Source organism: Crocodylus siamensis, chromosome 5, assembly GCF_052110815.1.
Source record: "Crocodylus siamensis isolate JL-2025a chromosome 5, ASM5211081v1, whole genome shotgun sequence".
Taxonomy (NCBI): Eukaryota; Metazoa; Chordata; order Crocodylia; family Crocodylidae; genus Crocodylus; species Crocodylus siamensis.
The window spans coordinates 166,871,709-166,891,132 of record NC_143399.1 but is presented as its reverse complement, the minus strand read 5'-3'; the positions used below and the strand labels follow the sequence as shown (position 1 = coordinate 166,891,132).

Genomic DNA, 19,424 nt, shown 5'->3' with positions numbered 1-19,424 from the left:
TTACAGCACAACAAGCCGCTCTACTCCTTTGAAGACAATGCAGACTATGTCTACGATGTCATGTGGTCACCAGTGCATCCCGCGCTCTTCGCCTGCGTGGACGGGATGGGGCGCTTGGATCTGTGGAACCTGAATAATGACACCGAGGTGAGTGTGTGCGTGTGCGTGTGTGTGTGCGCGCGCACGCGCGGGGGGGGGGGGAGCCCTTAACCCTGTGCGGTCTGCTGGGGGGGAGGGAGGGAGGAGACAGAGCCGCCTCAGGACCCTGCCTGTGGCAGAGCGCGGCTGCTCCCGCACACTCCCCTCCTTGTCTCCTCCAAGGGACGCCTCCTGGCACTGCCTTCCCCTCCGTGGGTGCCTCTGGAGAGGGGCTCAGCTTTCCCGTGGGGGGGCTGGGGGGGAGCGTCTCACTGAAGGGAAGACGAGTTTCCCCCTTCTGTGTCTCCAGGCTCCTGGTGTGTGACATGCAATGAAATGTGGGCTCGGGGGGCAAGGGGTATCAAAGAAAGAAAGGGGAAAAAAAAAGGGAGCACAAGGACAGCAACTAGAGGATTCTGTGTCCCCTGGGGTGATTGCAAGGCAGAGGATTTTAAAAGCTCTGGGTTTTGTCGGACATCCAGATTGTAGCCGTATCGGTTTAGAGGCAAAAGGAAGCAGAACTCATGGTCGAGGTGATGTCTCTTATGAGACCAACTAGATGTTTGCAATAAAATAAAATTTAAAGATTTTTTTTTTTTTTGGCAAACATCTAGTTAGTCTAATAAAAGATATCATCTCTACCATGAGTTCTGATTCCTGGGTTTTGCAAGGCTCCTTTTCCCCCCCGTCAATAACTCAGTCCCATCCCCCGCTCTCCCCCACTTCTCCCTTTATTTCAGTTGTCACAACCTGACTTTTTTTGCAGCCACAGCCAGACCTGCCAAGCGTCCCTTGCTCGAGTCACTCGCCTAGATTTTTAGGTGGCTGTGGAAGAAAGCTTCCCTGCTCTAGGCTGGAGGATTGCTTATAATTATTGTTATTTATTGTTGTTATTTAATATTTCAATGGCAGCTCCAGTTTGCCTGGAGAAACCATTGCCTGCTCCCTATCTCCCTCAACTTGTCAGAGCTTGTGAGCTCTCCGGTCTGGTAGGGACTGTTTTCTGTCCCCCAACCTTTCATAACACTTCTGAATGATAACCGTGGAAACTACTTGTATTTTCAAGCCATGAAAAGTTCTCATGGGTTAGTTGTGATTCACTACTTTTTTCCTTTTTTTTTCTTTCGACTTTGCAACTTTGGTAATGTAAATTTTATATGCAGCAATATAAAAGACAAGTAGCCAGATTCCTGTACCTGCAGCACTGCTGAACAATGGGGATCATGGAGGGGGAGGGAATAGTGTCACACTTTTTAACTCCATGGAAAATGAATTGTTGCGTTTTGCAAAAACAGTGGCAAATATTAGACTGTTTTTTTTAAAACAACCTTTCCTAAATAAGGAATGGAAAGCATATATTTTATAGCCCCTTTTATTTGGATTCTTTTGACTTCAATTTGAAAAAAAATGCCCATGCTTTTTTTCATTTTAAATTTATAATTCTTAATGAATGTGCAGAATCTTGATTTAAGCTGAAATTTCCTTTGAAAAAAATCTTTGGTGTAAGAAGTGACATGACATTTAAAGTTCTAAATGGCTCCATAATCAAGATTCAAAACTGCATTTGAAATAGTTTTCTACTACTTAAGCATTAAATATTTTATTCAATGCCTTGTAAATGCACAGAAAACAGCATAAACCACATCAAAATAAGGTACTATTTTATCTGGTGGGCTATTCATTCTTGAAAAGAAATGATGAAAGCAACAGAAACCAGTATTCCCCTCCCCCCCCCATTTCTTACGATATTTCTTTAAGGTTAATTCAGTCATTAATATGTCTTTCATGTAGTCATGATATACATTTCAGCCAAAGTAAAATACAAATGCGGTTTATGGTTTTAAATCAGTGCTGCTTGCCATAAATAAGTATGGACAGGTAAGAGTAACAAACACTGCGGACTGTATTGTCAAGTGGAGCTGTGAGGCCTTTTGAAGTATTCTGAGCAGGAAGCAGTGCAGCCTTTTTAATTAGAACATACACAGCTGGAGGATATACAGGAGGACTCTCCTCAGAATTTCTTTTCGAGGAGGGAGGGACATATTCTTCAGGTGCTGTTAATGACTGTTTACACAGCATAAAAGCTGGGTAAAATTTAAAAAAAAGCAAAATAGCCCTTTCCTCTAAGATATCAAAATGGAAATTTTCTTCTATTTACAACCAATGGGAGTTTTGTCTTTGAATTCAATAAAGCCAACATTTCATCCCTCCCACCCCACCAAAAAAAATTATTATGGGACTGATTTCACTCCCCTGAAATAATGAGAAGGATCATATCCTACATAATTAGGATTGCTGAGGAATATTTCTTATATAAAAGGAGCCTCATCAGAAATGAAATCACAACCTTGCTCCTGCCTTTCTTGGAGATCCTGAACTACTGCTGATTTCACAAATATTTGTTATTTGTAGGGTAATAATCAGGTCTCACATAAGTTACATAAGTGTAACTGTGGAGTATCTCTGGTATTCTAGATTTGCATGAATATGAAAGCCAACTTAATATTTTTCTGACTAAATCCTACTTTGATTTGTTCTTAACCAGTAGTAGAATGACTTTACAATATCCTGTAATGATAAACTAGCAGGATCTTATTAAAACGGAGACTTGGGTATGCGAGAAAAACATGATCAGACACATAGGTGCCAGGGCAAGAACCCCATGCCAGTCTTCGAAATGTTGTAACTGAAGGCAGTCAATGTTTGTTCTGATCTTGGTTGTTTCGAATTAGTTTGCAGTTTTCATGACTGATTGTTACGGTATCTGAATCAGTTATTCTGTTTACTAATGAAAAGGCATGATCAGAGTTTTACTCAGTCTTTATAATGAAAATGAAGCAACTAACTTGAGAAGTTTCTTAATTGTGTTTAAGCAAGCAGCAGTAGCATTACTAATAGAAATAATTTATGTGATGTCAAAGTGTCTATAGAGATGGAAGAAAATGACAGGTATATTAATGGGTTATTCTGCAACCTACTGATGAAAAGCTCTGTGTGTGAGATCCGGATACTATTATTAATTAGGCATTTATGTGTTTTAGGAAATACACTTTATTATTTTCTAGCTGTTACTTTGAAAACTGAGGGAGAAAATGTTTTTAGATGACATACTTTCGAAATTCTTGAACAATAGCACAATATGTGCTAGTTTTATGCTACATATTTATTCTACATCATTTTAAAAGTGCTCAATCCATGCTTATTGACCAAAATGAATGTAATCCTTTGATTCTATCATCAAGATAATCAATACAGTAATTCCCATGAATGAACTTTAAAAAGGACTAAACAAGTTGTATCTAACACTGATATGTGAATACCATATTTGGTTTCTGTAACATCACTGAAAGTTATCACATTTGATTTATATTCAATAAACAGATGTATTTTTTAAAAGCCACTACATTTCCGTACTCTCTTGCAAATTTGTACTGTAACAGTAAGTCAGATGTGCAGTTAGATTTCAGACAGAAAGTCTGTTTCCCAGCAGCATGTCCACAATAGATTTCTTTCTTGGTTTTTGGATAGCATCAGCTTTTATCTCTTTCTCAAATCGTCTCTTATCGATTACTGTACTGAAATGAATTCTATTTTTGCACTTCTCTGCTGTATTTTGTTGGTTTCAACAATATTTTTCTTGTGCATGAGTCATACTTTGGCTTTGAAAGTATATACATGGTATATGTTTCATTAAATAGGTATGAAATATATTCCTAAACAATTTCAATACCACACAAGCAACAAAAATTGAGATGAATTATTGTTTAATTTTCTATGACTGCTTTCTCAATCTATTGCCTACTAAGTTCATGTGCCAAAATAGTTAAAATCTGTCAAGCATCATTTAACAATTTGAGATAATTTTATAAAGTATTTTATATGTAATTTTTAAAACATAACTAATGGTATCATATAACCATTATAAAGTGAATTTGGATCTTTGAAATCCAGAATAGGTGTGTGTAATTTACTATCATTATTCACAGCAGTCAAATCTATTTTAAGATGATATAGTTTGAGTATATTTCCCTCCATATCAGAGGAAAACCAGGTTTGTATTTTTTTCAAGTATTTTAAAATGTTTTGAAGTTCCTTTGATGCCCTTAGATCACTTTGTTGAATGGCAACAGGTTTTTACTAAACCGTTAGGTTATTTTAATTTACAAGGGTTTATGTTGGTCAGCATGCATCTTGTTGGGTTTTTTTTTCCTGTGGAACAAGGCAATAATGCTATATGAGCCCAAATCAAGGTAGAGTAAGTGAACATATTTCAACATTCTGAGAGTTTGGCTAAAACTGAAAGTGTGAAATTTACACCTAGGAAACCAAATTGGAAGAACTCACATGTTTTTGATCTGCTAATTTTTTGAGAAACAAAATTTAAGAATCCAGCAAATGCACTGAAAAAAGGTGGAATTTAATTGTTGAAAAATTGGTAGGTAATAGGCCTAATAATTTGCATGGGGCCATAAATTGCCCCACTGAACAATAACATTCATAGGATGAGAAATTACAGTAGGTCACATTTTAATGGTAATATTGCACTGAGAGGAGGACTTGGCCCTAAACAGTGAAGAGATGGCAGGGGCTTATTTGCATGAGTCCTTCTTTAAGGAAAAAATAGTCATCTGCTACTTCCTTATTCTTGTCCAGCATTATTTCTGAATTACTGTGTGGGCAGATCTATTTTACACTTTACATTGCAGTGTGGTCATTTACAAAGATGATTTATCATGCCAACTGTATTGTGTTCTGAGGTACCACTTTGGATTTTCAGCTTTCAGTCTGAGACAATGACAAAGAGAAGCAGTGAGTTTCCAGATTTTTAGGTGCTAGGCAAACAGCACTGTTTTACAGTAATTGCTCTGCTGCATGAGTGACTGTGCAGTTACTGGGTATGGCTGGAGTCTCTCAGAAAGTCTGCAAAAGCCCTGCTTCCTACTTCTGCTGATCCTGAACAAGGGACAGAAGGGTCTAGAGTTGAGGTAGAGAAAAGAGAGACCAAGAATAATATGGAACACTACACGTATCTAGTTTTTAATGGAATTTCCCGTGTTTCTGATCTTCTGCCACCAAAATAAAAACTCACAACTAAAGCTGATGTAAGGCCTTTTAAATTTGGTTCATAAACCCTACTACCATTGTCTCAGCTTTCAAACCAGGTTTTAGGGTTATGGTAGGAGGAGGGATAAGATGTTGAAACAGAGTAATTCCTCCCATTTATGTTGCAATTACCCCATAAGGACATAAGAGAGTAGCTGCCACTTACTTACCTGCAGCTTTGGCTCCTGCTGCAGTGCTGCTTCCTTTCCAAGCTGTTTTGTGGGCCCATTCCCAAACAGAACCTTGGAATATGGCCTGGGATGTCTCTAGCTCATGGAGTCATATGGACTACTCCAAGGCCTGTTCCAGCACCCAGTTTTGGGGTACATTCATGAACACTTAAACCATTTTTGTTAAGGAATTCACCAGCACCATCCCTGTCTCCTTTGCTTTAATCTGAAAATCAGATTGTCTCTGTGGAGAAGCCTGTCATGCAGGGTTAGCTGCCTGGGGCAGAGGTAAGCACCTAATGAAACGAGTTATATGAAGGGCTGGTGTGTGGGATGTTGCTAGTTTTGTGGCTGCTAACCTTTGACTTGTAGTGAGCGCCCCCTATGTGTTCAGTGTGCTACCACAGCAGGACAACTGTCTACATGATCCCCACCTTGGCCAACCAACCTCTTTGAGCCTCTTCAAGGTGTTTATAAACCAATGCAAATTTGTGATGCTTGTCCTAAACCAAGCTATATTCAAGGTATATTCCCTGGTAAATTCATACCAAGGGTTAAGTGGAACCCTCATGTGTTTCTGTAGTTCACATAGCAGCACATTAGACTGGCATTTCTAAGGCATTTGGCTGAGCTGGTCGAGTAGTTCAGGAAGTCGTACTGGCTACATGGAATGAAGGGTTGAACACCAATCAGGGGCATATCAACCTGCCTCAAGTTGCTTCAGATGCCCAGCTGATAAATCCAAAGTAAGCAGCTTGGAAGGGCTGGAGAGGTATGGAAAGGATAATTATGTAGGACAACCAAAACACAATCTCAGCAACCCAGTCTTTAGCTGCATTCTCACTGCAAAACTTAATTTAAAACTTGGGCTTTAACCCTTGCCATTCAAGTGAGTATGGATTCAAAGCAATATAAGCCTCCTGGACTTAAGCCTGTACTTGTATGAGGATGCTTAGGGGGCTGAGCTAAAATATTGATCAGAACCAAAGTAAGCCTATAATGAAGTCATACTCTTAGTTGATTCTTAAGTCATCTCTTGAAAGGTAAATTGGGGCATACAGAGAAATAAGTCAATGTGGTTTTGCATGTCTCCACAGTCAGGAAAAAATATTTGTGTAATTCTGTGCCCTTTATTGTGGAAATGCCTTCTCCTTACCTTCTCAACAGTCAGTTTCTCATTCTTCATTGTCTCCCTTAATTCAATAGGACATGTGCTTGAAGAAATAATGATTTTTTTCACTCCTTATTTCAAGGAATTCAAAGGGACCTGGGGCTCATGCAGTGATAAATATCATCCTAAGCTGGCACATTTAGATTCATCACTTGCTGCATGGTATTATCACAATTTATTTTATGATTATTGTTTCAATAGGTTCCAACAGCCAGTGTGACCATCGAAGGAGCTTCTGCCCTCAATCGTGTCCGTTGGGCACAAGCTGGGAAAGAGGTAGCTGTTGGTGATTCAGAAGGCCGCATCTGGATCTATGATGTTGGAGAGGTACCTGTACTTTCTTTTCTAAATACTTGGTTGCTGGAAAGTACTATGCTAATAATACTGAATGTTGGACTATGCCATGTGTTTATGTGCATGGGGAAAGATTTTTTTTTTGTATCCGTATTGATTTGCTGTAGCACCCTATCATGTAAAGAATCTGTCTGTTTTCTTGATACCATTGTCTGGCTATGTACTACGGCACCAATAACAGAAAATTGAGAGGCAGCTATTTGGGAGAGAAGGGTAGCAGACCTGCACGTGTGGAAAGGAATATATGTAGGTGGTGAGAAATAGCAGGATGAGTATTCTGTGTTTAAAAGCTGATCTCAATTCCCCCACTACAGATTATAAAAAACCATCTAAGCTACAGTGTGTTGTGTGCTGATGGAGTCAGCCTCTTTGTTGATGAATACAGTATAAAACATTCAGTCTGCATTACAATTCCTTGGAATAGTCAAGGGTGAATCTCTGAGCAATCAGCTTTTATGTAGAGAATTTGTTTTCCATCATTATCTGTGATAGGATACCAGGATATCCATCTCTACACAGTAGGGAAACATTATAGAAAACATACAGAATTGTCTGTAACTCACATAAAGTGATTTTATGGCCCATAGCAAAATTGCTTGAGCATGACTCATATTTTTGGATTGCATTTGCTTTTTTTCAGGAGTTGCCTTTCCTTTACAAATGTTTGCAAAACTTCTTACTATATTTTTATCATAATTTCTAAATTGTTTAAGGCTATTACACTCAACTTTTCACTGAAGCACTGGCAGGTCAGGCTATTTTTATTTATGTATTTACTTTTGCATTATATCTCTGAAATGGTGATTTTTTTTGTCTTCCAAGTGATATGACAGGCTATCTGCAGTGACAATGTAGTCTGGTCACATTTATTGTCTGGAATCTAGACAGGCTATAGAGAAGACTCTTTGACATACCATATACGAAATAATTCATAAGATTGTTTATTTCTACAACCATGAGCAAATGGATTTAATATTTATCCATTTTCCTCAGAAACACATACTAATATTCCTGGTTCCAAAAAAAAGCCATTGATTTTCATCTGCTTGAGTCCGGTTTGTTGTTGTATAATGCAAACTGCAGCACTGCCCCTGCATTCTGCTCTGCAACGTGCAGAACCCCAGCAGATTTCCACAGAGCTGCTGAAAAAATAGGCCCCGAGAGCATCTATGTCCTTACTTCCTCCTTCTCCCACACAACTCCTCCATTGTATATTTTTAATAAGGGAGATGACACATTCTCTCTTTTTTGCCTTCCTTTCTATGGTAATTTTAAAAAAATCATGGCTATACATTTCCTTGTAATAATTCCTGTTCTAGGGAAAGGATACTTGGAGACTAATTAGGCTTGGAGCAGTGTGAGGTTCCTTCATTTCTTCTACCTTATTGAATGCTCATTTCTGATTACTAAGGGTGCTACAACTTAGTTGTTTCCTATTGTGACAGCCCTCACTGTTGTGCATCTCTGTTGTAGCTTATGTGAGATTCAGAAATGCACTACCCTGGCTAGTAAGGATGGTCTTGAGATAGAAAGCCAGCTTAAATCACTAGTGAGGATGGTTCTGAGATAGAAAGCCATTATAGTGGATAGAAGCAGCTTAATTTAGTAATCTACCATATTATTTCATGAAGTGTCCTCTTAAAAGTAATTCAGACAGAGGTATCTTTTAGACCTTGATCTAATTCCCATTGTAATCAGTGAAAAGATTCTCATTCACATCAATGGGATTTGCATAGAGATCTTAAATAAGGGTCTAGTCTAGGCAAGCATGCCATATATAGCCTTATCTTTGTCATACAAACTGAATCAAACTGTGGAGACTGATTTTATGGTAGGTTACTGTGTAAAGACATATGAATTTATCCTGCAGAAGAAGGATGTGGTATATTCAACAGGTTATATTAATAACTCAGTATTTGGTTGGGAGAAGGTATCGAGTGGGGTTCCCCAGGGGTCTGTCCTAGGTCCAGTATTATTAATATCTTCATAAATAATTTGGATGATAGGATTAATAGTATGCTCAGCAAATTTGTAGATGACACCAAGTTGGGTAGAGTTGCAAATGCTCTGGAGAGCAGGGCTAGAATCCAGAATGACCTGGATAGACTGGCAAAATGGTCTACAATCAATCAGATGAGATTCAACGAGGACAACACCTAAGTCCTGCTCTTGGAATGAAATAATTGTATTCACAAATACAGACTACCTAGGCTGCAGTACTGCAGAGAAGGACCTAGGCTAGACTGAATATAAGCAAACAGTGTACTCTGGTTGCAAAAAAAAGCCAATGGTACACTGGATTGTATTAACCAGAGTGTCACTTGCAAATCAAGGAAAGTGATTCTTCCTTTCTATTTGGCACTGGTCAGGCCTCACCTGGAGTACTCTGCCCAGTTTTGGGCCTTACACTTCAAGAAGTATGTGGATGGATTGGAAAGAGGCCAGTGCAGAACAACAAAAATGATTAAGGTCCGGGATATAAGTCATATGAGGAAAGGCTGAAAGAACTAGGGTTATTTAGTCTGAAGAAGAGAAGACAAAGAGGGGATTTGATGACAGTGTTCAGATACTTGAAGGGTGATTATAGAGAAGATGGCAGAAAGTTTTTCTCTATGGCTGTATAGGACAGGACTAGGGGCAATGGCATCAAGTTGCAGCAAGGGAAATTTAGATTGGAGATGAAGAGGAACTTTCTTACTAGGAGGGTGCTCAGGTTTTGGAAAAGGCTACCTAGAGGAAGTGTGGAATCTCCATTCCTGGAAGTTTTAAAGAGCGGGTTAGACAGACACTTGACTGGGGTGGTTTAGTCAGGGATGATCCTGCCTTGTGTAGACAGCTGGACTATTTGACCTGGTGATGTTCCTTCCAGCCCTGCTTTCCTCTGAAAATTGTGAGATGAGGTAGTGAGGTTCATGTTCTCATCTTGTTTGGCCTTCACTAGATGATCCCTCCCTTCCTTCCTCAACCTGCTATACAGAGCATAGGAGTATGTATAACCTCTAGGCCACCTAAACTTTTATGTAGTGCACCCTGTGCAGGGAGAAAAAATGGCTATAGCTCAGCATTCTGGGGAAATGTTAAAAAGAACATTACAGCTGTAGTGGAACCCACTGTGTATAATGTACTCCCTAGCCTTTTCTTCCTTTTCTCTTATGGTCCCCAGAAAGATCATATCAATATTTATACCATACTTAGCTTGGAGGCATCTGTTTATTGCCTCCAAGTAGAGTTATAGTAGGGCTTCAACATGCATTGTTATAATCAGTGGGAGGTTTGCTGTTCAGTTGAATGAGAGCAGGAACTTAATCAGGAACATTTTCCCAATTCCAAGAGTAACATGCTGCTGCCTCTTTCCAGAAGAATATGGCCATGAACAAGAGGATCCTCCATCCTTAGTCCCCTGAGCTTAATGGGGATCCTCCCCCCGATTAGTTCTCAGTCATGATGACTGATTTTTAGGCCATACAATTCTTTCCTTCTCTTCTGTGGGTGCTTTTTGAAACAGAGCTATCAGCAGAGAACAGGATCATTTTTTGGCTAGGGTGTCTTTAAAAGTTATCCCTTATTGACTGAAAATCAGGAGCATCCTGTAGGTCTTTTTGAATTGGAAGGAATCCTGGTGATTACAGCTCTTGGAAGATCAGCAGGCTGTTTTGCAAGAGCATAAGTGCATATTTTTAGCATTTACTGGGTGCCTCTACACAAGGTGTTTACTATGCAATAAACATCTCAGCATCTACATGTGCACCCCTATTAGGGTGCACAAAACTAATAAACTCTGCAGCAGGGTAGTTTTGCCAAGTATTACCCTGCTGCAGAGTTTTTTTGAGTAGCAGATGTGTAGATGCTGACCTGGCTGGCTGGGCACAAAGGTTCTTCAATGCAGAGGATGCTTGCCAGCTAGCACCTCCACAGCACATTGAGTCTGGTTGGAACAGCCTCAGGCTGGCAGGCTGACTCTGGGACCTCCTGGCAGCCAGGGCTACTACAACCTAGCTCTGTGTGCTGTGGTCCAGGCGCGTGTATAAATATGGCTCCATGTGCTGCTGTCCAGGTGCTCCCAGGAGCCTTCCAGGCACAATAAAGTGTGGAGCAATAAGCTGTAGTCACATGTAGTCATATTCATGTAGTATTATATTTGTTAATATATTCACCAAAATGTTGCTAAATGTCATTTCTATTAAAAACATGTAAAATAAAATATGAATATATGTTTGGTTAAATAAGAAAGCACAATGATTTTTAAAAACATTATATTTCTTAAAATCCTAAAAATCAGTTTTTTTACATACCGGAAAATAACCGGGGAGACTATATTTATGTAAACTTTAAACAGATCAGCAAATCAGATAACTAAGGAAAAAATTTAAGTGGTGAGATCCGTGTGTTAGTTTCATTGCTAGTTTGATTATCTCTCCTAGAGAACAGTAACATGTCATTCCACCATTTATATATTCATCCACAAGGTATAAAAAGGGACCTTAAAAATGGCCTAGATTAAGGGCCCAATCCTATGTTCTTCGCTGACTCATAACCCTCTTTGAGAACATGGACATTTGGCATGAGGTAAAGACTTCAGGATCAGGTCCTTTTTGTTTTGAGAAGTCATTCCTCTGTTGTCTTTATGACAACACAGGTGACAGTTCATCGTAAGTATGAAATGTGACAAAGTCCATGACCAGTGAGTTAAAAATAACGTTGGTATTTTCAGTTAGGTCATATAATGTTATTTTTTTTACAGTACGCTCTTTTAGTTGTTTGATTTCAGCACCGTGTCTGAACATAACTGAACACATTTATTTTCACAGTGAGGGGTCTATTTTCTCTTCGATGCTTTTGCTTTACGCCCATTAGCATTAATGGGAGTTACACACACACTTCCAGTGGAGAATAGACTTAAATAATCCATATATATGTACTCATGTGGGACAATTTGAGAAAGCAACTTGTAGATCAGTAACTGATGACTTTAAAAAATTGAAATAAGCTGGTTGTTTCAGGATGACATGATATTAAATATATTTACTTTAATCAGAGAATATAACCAGTCACTGTAGGTGGGAGTTAGCTTCTGGGGCTAAGTACAGACATTCAAAAAGCCCAAGTCTGAATTGATTCAATGTTTGCAGGTTAGTCTAACCTGTATAGATTGAACTAACAAGCAAGTGAATAGACATTCACTTTTGATTTTGGAAATGTAGCCACATTCCTGCAGTGGCTTAGGCTAGAAGCTGTGGGGCACTACAGTGAACCCTCCCTTCCCTTCATGCTGGAGGGAGGCTGAGCTGAGGTGGGGTATGGTCAGACCCCAGCAGGCTGACTATGTCTGGGGAGTGGTTTAAACTCCCACCGCAGCCTGCAGGGACCCCAGCTGAGGTCTGCCCAGCTTTTCCCCACTGCTTGTGACTTAGTGTGGCCCAGGACCCCTAGAGCCCTCCTCCAAACCAGGGGGTAATCCCGCTGTCCCTTCCCAGCCACCAGGGCCAGAGTTTCGCTTGGGGCAAGCCAAGAGCAAAGGCCAGATCGGTGGGAGAGAGGGGAATGAAATGGCCCCAAACACAGGTGGGGACATGCAAAGAGGGATTGCAGGAGCGGTGGGAACATGAGCCCCACCAAGCAGAGGGACCCAGGCTGGGCAGGTGGGGGGTAGAGAAGGGGCTTGAGTGTGTCCATGCTAGCCCAGGGCAGAGCTGAGCCAAGCCAAGCACGCAGCTGGGGGAGCATTTCCTGCCTGGCAGCCCCTTCTTCCCACTGGAGAGTAGCACCCAGGCCAGCCCTGGCCCCTGCAGCAGTGTGTACAGTGCAGATTTGCCCCCTCAGCTGTATTAACTGGATCTCTTGGACCACTGGGCTGGGAGCACCCTGCTCAATCTTCCCTACGCTGTGGTGGTGGTGCAGCACAGCTCCGTGTACCAGGCACCAGGTGCGGGGCGCTACCCCTACAGTTTCTCTGCTACCATCAGGGCGGTCTGCCCTGGCAATACTGATAGGTGCTGCCCATGCCACGAAACAGTGGTCGGCCACCAGGTGGGCAGATGGCGGCAGTGGTGGCTGGGAAGCCATTGGGTAGCACCCCACTCCTGGTGCCTGGTACACGGGACTGTGCTGCACTGCTGCCATCCGGTATGGGAAGAGTGAGCAGGGCACACCCAGCTCAGCACCTGGCAGCCCGGGGGAGTGCAGGTAATAGCACTTGGGGCTGAATGGGCACATGCATGCTGTGCATGCCGCTACAGGAACCAGGGCTGGCCCAGGTACTGCTCTCCAGTGGGTGTCAGCTCTGTCCTGGGCTAGCACAGACACACATGAAGCCCTCCCCCCCCCGCCACCAGCCGGGATCCCTCTGTTTGGTGGGGTTCCTGTCTAGGATGGAGCCACTGCTGCCACCATTCCTCTGTGTGTGTCCCCACCTGGGCTTGGGGCCATTTTGCTCCCCTCCCCCTGATCTGTCCTTTGATCCTGGGCTGCCTCAAGCGAAACCCTAGCCCTGGCGGCTGGGAAGACACAGTAGGATGACTCCCTGGCTGGGAGGGGAGGTCTGGGAGCCACAAGGAGGGGGAAAAAACTGGACAGACCCCAGCTGGGGTCCCTGCGAGTTGGAGAGGGGAGGCAAGGGGGTTTAATCCCCCTCTGCCTGAGCCTGCTGTCCCACACCCTTGCCTCCTCCACTCCAGTGGGGAAAAGTCTGGCAGGGGCTGCTCCATCCCTGCCAGGTAGCCCGGCCTGCTCCATCCCTGCCAGACAGCCTGGCCTGCATCCCCAGCACACCCACCCCCTTGTCAGCCAGCTATCAATGCTCTAATACAGAGTGGGGGCGGGGCAGGGCCAGCCCTGCCCTACTCTAGCAGACAGCACAGCCCAGCCCAGGTCTGCAAAGCATTCTGGGATGCTGGGGGACTGTGATTTAATTTGAACCAGGAGGGAGTCTGAGACAGAATTTCCATAAACCGGTTTGATCTAAATCAGTTAAGTCTGATACTACATTCAACCAGGTTTATCTTAAACTAGTTTTGGGAATTTTGAAATTGGTTTTTGTGCCCTGAACTTGTGTTCTATTACAGGTTTAAACCAATTTCTGATGATTTAAACAGGTTTATGTGTAACATCTATTCCTAGCCTGGGAGTTCTGAATATACTTGTTTCTATTAAACTGAGTGTTGCTTATATCTTTTTTCAGTTATAGTTTAAATATGGCATGAATCCACTTAGTTGGTGATGTTAGTTGGTGTCAGACAAACTAGGTGGCATTAGTTGATGGCAGACAAACAAAGACTGGATGATAATAAGGAGTCCAATGGATTCTTTACTGGGTAGCAGGTTTTCTACATAGTAAAAGTTATTTTTAGCAGAGCATGGACCATTGACTATAGATTTATTTTTATGTCCTAATGATTGATATTTAGGTCTGACCACATGTCTCTTTCATAAATACATGTTATTGAAAACTTGCTCCCATTGTGCATGCCTCAGTGATGTTATATAGATCGTTCTGTCAAAAATATTCTTTAATAGCTCTGTTTGTGATTTACTTGAATTACTCAGAATGGCGTTTGTCGCTCTAGTTGTGTAAGAAGTAGCTTCTCTTCTACCTTCCACTACTTCTACAATTAATGTTTTCAAAGCGTACTTTGTTTGCTGTGGGGATAAACAGATAGACATTTAAAACCCAACAACTTATTTGACTGTAGTGAAATACAGAATTAAAAACATGTTTTCGACACAAGGAGGAGGATTGAGAGTTCAAAATTTATATTGCAAGGGGTCTATTATTACATAATATTTGTTTCATTAGACTAGTTATAGAAATGTCAGTTACATCTATTTTATCAGAAAAATCTTTTTCTAATATTATTAAGGAATAAATAGCAATAAGGATCTTATTGGAGAAAAATAAGAAATTATGTTCTCCCAGATTCCATCCACAAACCAAACTCCACTTTGCTGGAAAAGCCAAAACAAGAAATTACACAGTAGACTAGAAAAATCTTGATAATCCTCCTTTTTTCATGCTGTGACCTGCAGTGAAACCACTAAGATAAATGGGGCAGTTCATGCCTTTTTTTCAAAGCTGGTACTTTAGGCTATCTGGAAACTTTGTTATATATTGCAGAATTAGTTTATATCTGGCTAACATTTTGAAGTTTATCTCTTCCATCGAAGGGTTAGAATCATAATCATTTTTAAATGAATAAAAGCTTGTATTCTGGAGCTCCGGAGTGTAACTTCCAGAAAACCAGGCCACCACAAATCAGTCGAGTTTGCCCCTTGATTGCTGTAATGTTAATGCAAACCAGAGAAACTGGCAACTCCATTGACTCCTATGTTTAAATATTGAAAAACTTCAAAACATTACACGTGAAAATTCAGGAAAGGGATGGAAAATCTTAAGGCTACATCAACCTTTCAACATGGCAGCCCGGACAGCGAAAACACCAGATGCTCTCAAACACGGTTTGAAAGTACTTCCTTTGAGGTAGTGACCGCCTGTGTGGACTGAACTACTGAATTAAATTATTTTACCAGACAGTGGGGAAGATTAACACTGCACATTGTACCTTCATATTCAGTGTGTTATATGTGAAGTGTGGTCACAAGGCAGAGTCCTCTCTGTAGTTAAAAGCCTCTAGCTCAGAAGGGGATGTCTCATCAGAAGCTGTTTCATCTTGGGAAGTTTTCTGCAGTAGATTTTTCTTCAAAAGGCATGATAGAGCTAGTATATGATTTATAGTTGTTTCAGAAAGGACCATTTTTTTTTTGCAAAACTAAAATTGAGTTTAACAATTTGTAAACATTTTATTTAAAAAATATGAGATAGAAAAAATAGCATTAAAGGTAGCCTTCACATTCCTGGTGGGTAAATGGTTTGAGTATGTACCTTTGGAATTAAATCTGAACAGTAACATGCTGTAATGCTTAAGGAAAGTTTTTTTTTCAATGACAAATAGTGTAAGATACAATAATTGTAACAAAGAGCAGAATCCTGACATAAACTATAGTTAAATGGATTGTACCCTAGGGTGCCTGATCTTGCTCTCACTGAAGGCAAAGGAAATTTTGCCATTGACATCTCTGGTATCAAGATTGGGGCCTTAGACTCAGTGTTTTAACAGCCTGTCCGAGATTAGTTGCTGGAAATCTGTGAAGAATTAGTTTAAATTTTTCCTCCAGTTTTGTAAGGTAGTTGGCACTTTAGAGAAAAGAGAATTCATAGAGGAAAAAAAATTGGCAGAATACTAGAAACTCCTGGATTACACTTGAGCAATAATAGTTTGCTTTATCCTAGAAAGTGAGCTGAACAGCTTTGCCATCTCAGGGCTAAGCATGTGTATTTTAAATACAAAATAAGTTACCATTGACTGATATATCCAGTGTTCACAAAGGTATTTTTGAAGTAGCTTAAATAAGAACTCCATAATGAAAAAAATGCATGGGTTTCAAATCAGTCAATTTAATTACTGTGTTTTATGAAGGCCATTATCCGTTGCTGATTAGTGGAGTGATAAAATCTTTAAGCTTTGGTACCCTCCATAGGGGGTGAGCCGATCTAAGTAGAGCAAAGTCCAGTCATTATCACCCTAAATACTTGTGTTTCTCATTACAATATTCATTACCTTAGGCTATGATGGATGCTTTGAGGGCATAGAGTTATTCCCCAGTAAAAAACCAACATTGCGGGGTTGAAAAGCCAAAATCAAAGCTTTAAAACCTTTTTTATTTGGTTTATAAAAAGTGTGTGTGTGTGTGTGTGTGTGTAAGTACATCACTAAGTACACACACACACACACACACACACACACTGTGGCTGGAGTGGGGGAAGTAATATGCCATAAGAAATGGTGCACAAATGTGAATTATCTTGCACCTCTGTCTAGGTAATTATATTGTCTTCACCACCATATTTTCTGATGGTTTCTATCTTTGCAGTGCCCCAGTGACTTAGGGTGTATTATCTTCCTTTTATAGATCAGGAAATTATGGAATATGGTAGTTACTTGGCCAAAAAGAAACAGTGGCCCGTGGCCAAGTTGGGAATTGAGTGCTAGTCTAGTGCCTTGTCTGTAAGACCATCTCTTGTATTTTTTACCACCTTACCTGCACTGTCAGGCAAATTGCATCCTTTGTGGATTCCTTACATTCTTAACTTCTTAGCAGCTTCAGACATCTGCCATTATTATAAAACTTATCTGTGAAAGGCTTTTTATAACTATATATTTTATTTCTTAAAAAACTGGAATTGTATTGAAACTGGAACAGGTTCAGAGCCTGGAACAGAGATAGGCTATTTGGACAACTAGTGGAATGGAGAATCTGTTTTACAAGAGGAAACAACACTGCTTCAACAGAACATGTCTGTCCTGCATGTGCTACTTACCAAACTGGAAGCGGTGTATTTAGCACTGTGAAGCGGGCTCACACCTCACTATGCTCAGGAGAGGTTATGCCATATGCACAACACCCTAAAAGAGCACTTTGGAATACGCTTTAGAGTACAGCCTAGCAGAACAAAGGCTGAGAAGGGGACATGATTGTTAGCTTTATCAGGGAGAAACATTTTAAGCTAAAAGACAATGTTGGCACAAGAACAAATGGGTGTAAAATGGCCATGACTAGATTTAGACTGACATTAAAAGAAGGTTTCTAACTATTAAAGGAGTGAGGTTCTGAAAAAGGCTCCCAGACTGAGTAAACAACCTGACTAGTTACCAATAAGTTAATGAACAGGATTTTATAACATGGTTATGAACAGGATTTTATAACATGGTTACTGCAAAAACAGTGCACTGGACTTCATGACTCCAGGGGAAACTGCAGTCGGTTCCTGTGTATCTGTTCATTTAAAAAAAAAAATTCTTGTTTCCTGTATTATTATGGTCCTATCTTCACTACTTTAGGTGCTGCTTTAGGACTTGTGAATCACAGGAAATGTGTAATATGCCCTCTTATGTAAATTGGTGTTGTGGAAGAAACAAATTTTTAACAACAATGTCCTTTCCTTCATTTGTTCATTAGGTGTGGGAGTTAAATAGGCATTAATAAAAATAGACCAAAATTGGGATTTTAGACAGTCTAACTAAAAATCCCTATGACTCTCAATTGCCTAGTAGCTTCCAGTTTGTTAGGGAACTTTTACACGTGCTCCATGGGTGGCTGTAGGGGGGGGGGGAGGGTGCTTTGATTCAAATGCCACAACACTTCGTGTATTAGCGTCTCTGTGCTTCAAAATGGTAGTAGGGGTGCTTAAGCTAAAGCTTGTTTGAGTAGAATAGAATTGAATTTTTTATATGAAATAAAATCTGTTTTACTAAAGCTTCTGTGAGCCTCTTCATGTAATAAAAAAAGCAGTAAGAAAATCTCAAACCCATTTTTTTTGATAACGTCTTACATGTAAGACAACCCATTGTTTCCTTTTTTTCCCAGGGAAGGCCCAGATTCTCCCCCTGGGGAGAAGATCAGACAGGGAACAAGTTGTCTGACAGTATTAATCATGTAGCTTTGCACACTATTGGGAAGCACTGAGTGCAGTAGAAAGACTGGAATGCTTCATCACTTTTCCCCCTACTAAAACCTGAAAGGGGAGGGGAAGCACAAATACCCTTTCACAGCTGTTCTCCAACATCATCTTCCTGCCTGCAAGGTGAGGGGAGGAAAGAATGTTTTCCTTGTACAAAAGGCAGTGGATCTGGCTACAGACCAGGCACATCCATCTCTTTGGAGATTAAGTACAGCTGTACTAGCTTCGGCTTAAGTGACTTTTCCCCAGCTGCAGCTACTCTTGCAATCCTGTGGGGAGGCACAGAGGAAAAGACAACTTACTCCCAGGGAGTTTTCCTGAGGAATAGCAGAAGTCCGGTGGGTGCCCTACCCAGTCTTCATTCCCCTAGCTGTCATGTGTGCCTAAAAATTGGAGGTGGGAAGACTTGCATCAAAGTTAGCATAGCATGCTAATGGAGACACAGAAAACATATAATTTGAAATAATAAATTATTATTAAGGATAATAGTGAAAGTAGGTATAATAAAAATACTTTCACAGCATGGGTTTCTTCATTCCAATATAAAAACCAGCTTGATTGGAAATTTTTCATAGCCTGCATGTAATGCAGAGTATTGAATGGGAAAAAACACTTGGTTAAACCTATATTAATAGCTATGCAGTAATTTATATCAATGAAATGCATGTACTCTCCTTGCGGTGATAAATGCTTTATGGATATAAAACCTCTGAAGCAAGAGTTAGTTTGTGTAATTAATTATCTTTATGATTCTTCTGTGGTTTTAACTTGTCACATTAAATAGCAGTTTGCATTCTGAGAGAGTCCTTAATTGTGGTGTTAATTTTTGTTTATGGTTTGCAAAATTGTGTAGAATTTGAAAGAGCTAAACTATTGAATTCATGACTTGAAAAATAACAGGTTAGCCTAAAAGCACAGTTGAGGCTATAGGGAAGTTCAGGCCCTTCATATGCAACAGCTAAGCTTACACATTTAA

The 19,424-nt window shown here is 40.5% G+C and overlaps 1 protein-coding gene across 5 annotated transcripts in view; it reads left to right on the top strand.

The window, feature by feature from the left end:
* The window catches only part of DYNC1I1 (dynein cytoplasmic 1 intermediate chain 1), a 294,891-nt gene that overhangs the window by 260,144 nt on the left and 15,323 nt on the right, over positions 1-19,424 (top strand). For all 5 annotated transcript variants that reach the window (XM_090046983.1, XM_090046981.1, XM_090046985.1 and 2 more), the window contains 2 exons: positions 7-147; positions 6,784-6,909. In XM_090046983.1, the coding sequence (XP_089903109.1) occupies positions 7-147; positions 6,784-6,909 (267 nt within the window). The remainder of the gene's footprint in view (positions 1-6; positions 148-6,783; positions 6,910-19,424) is intronic.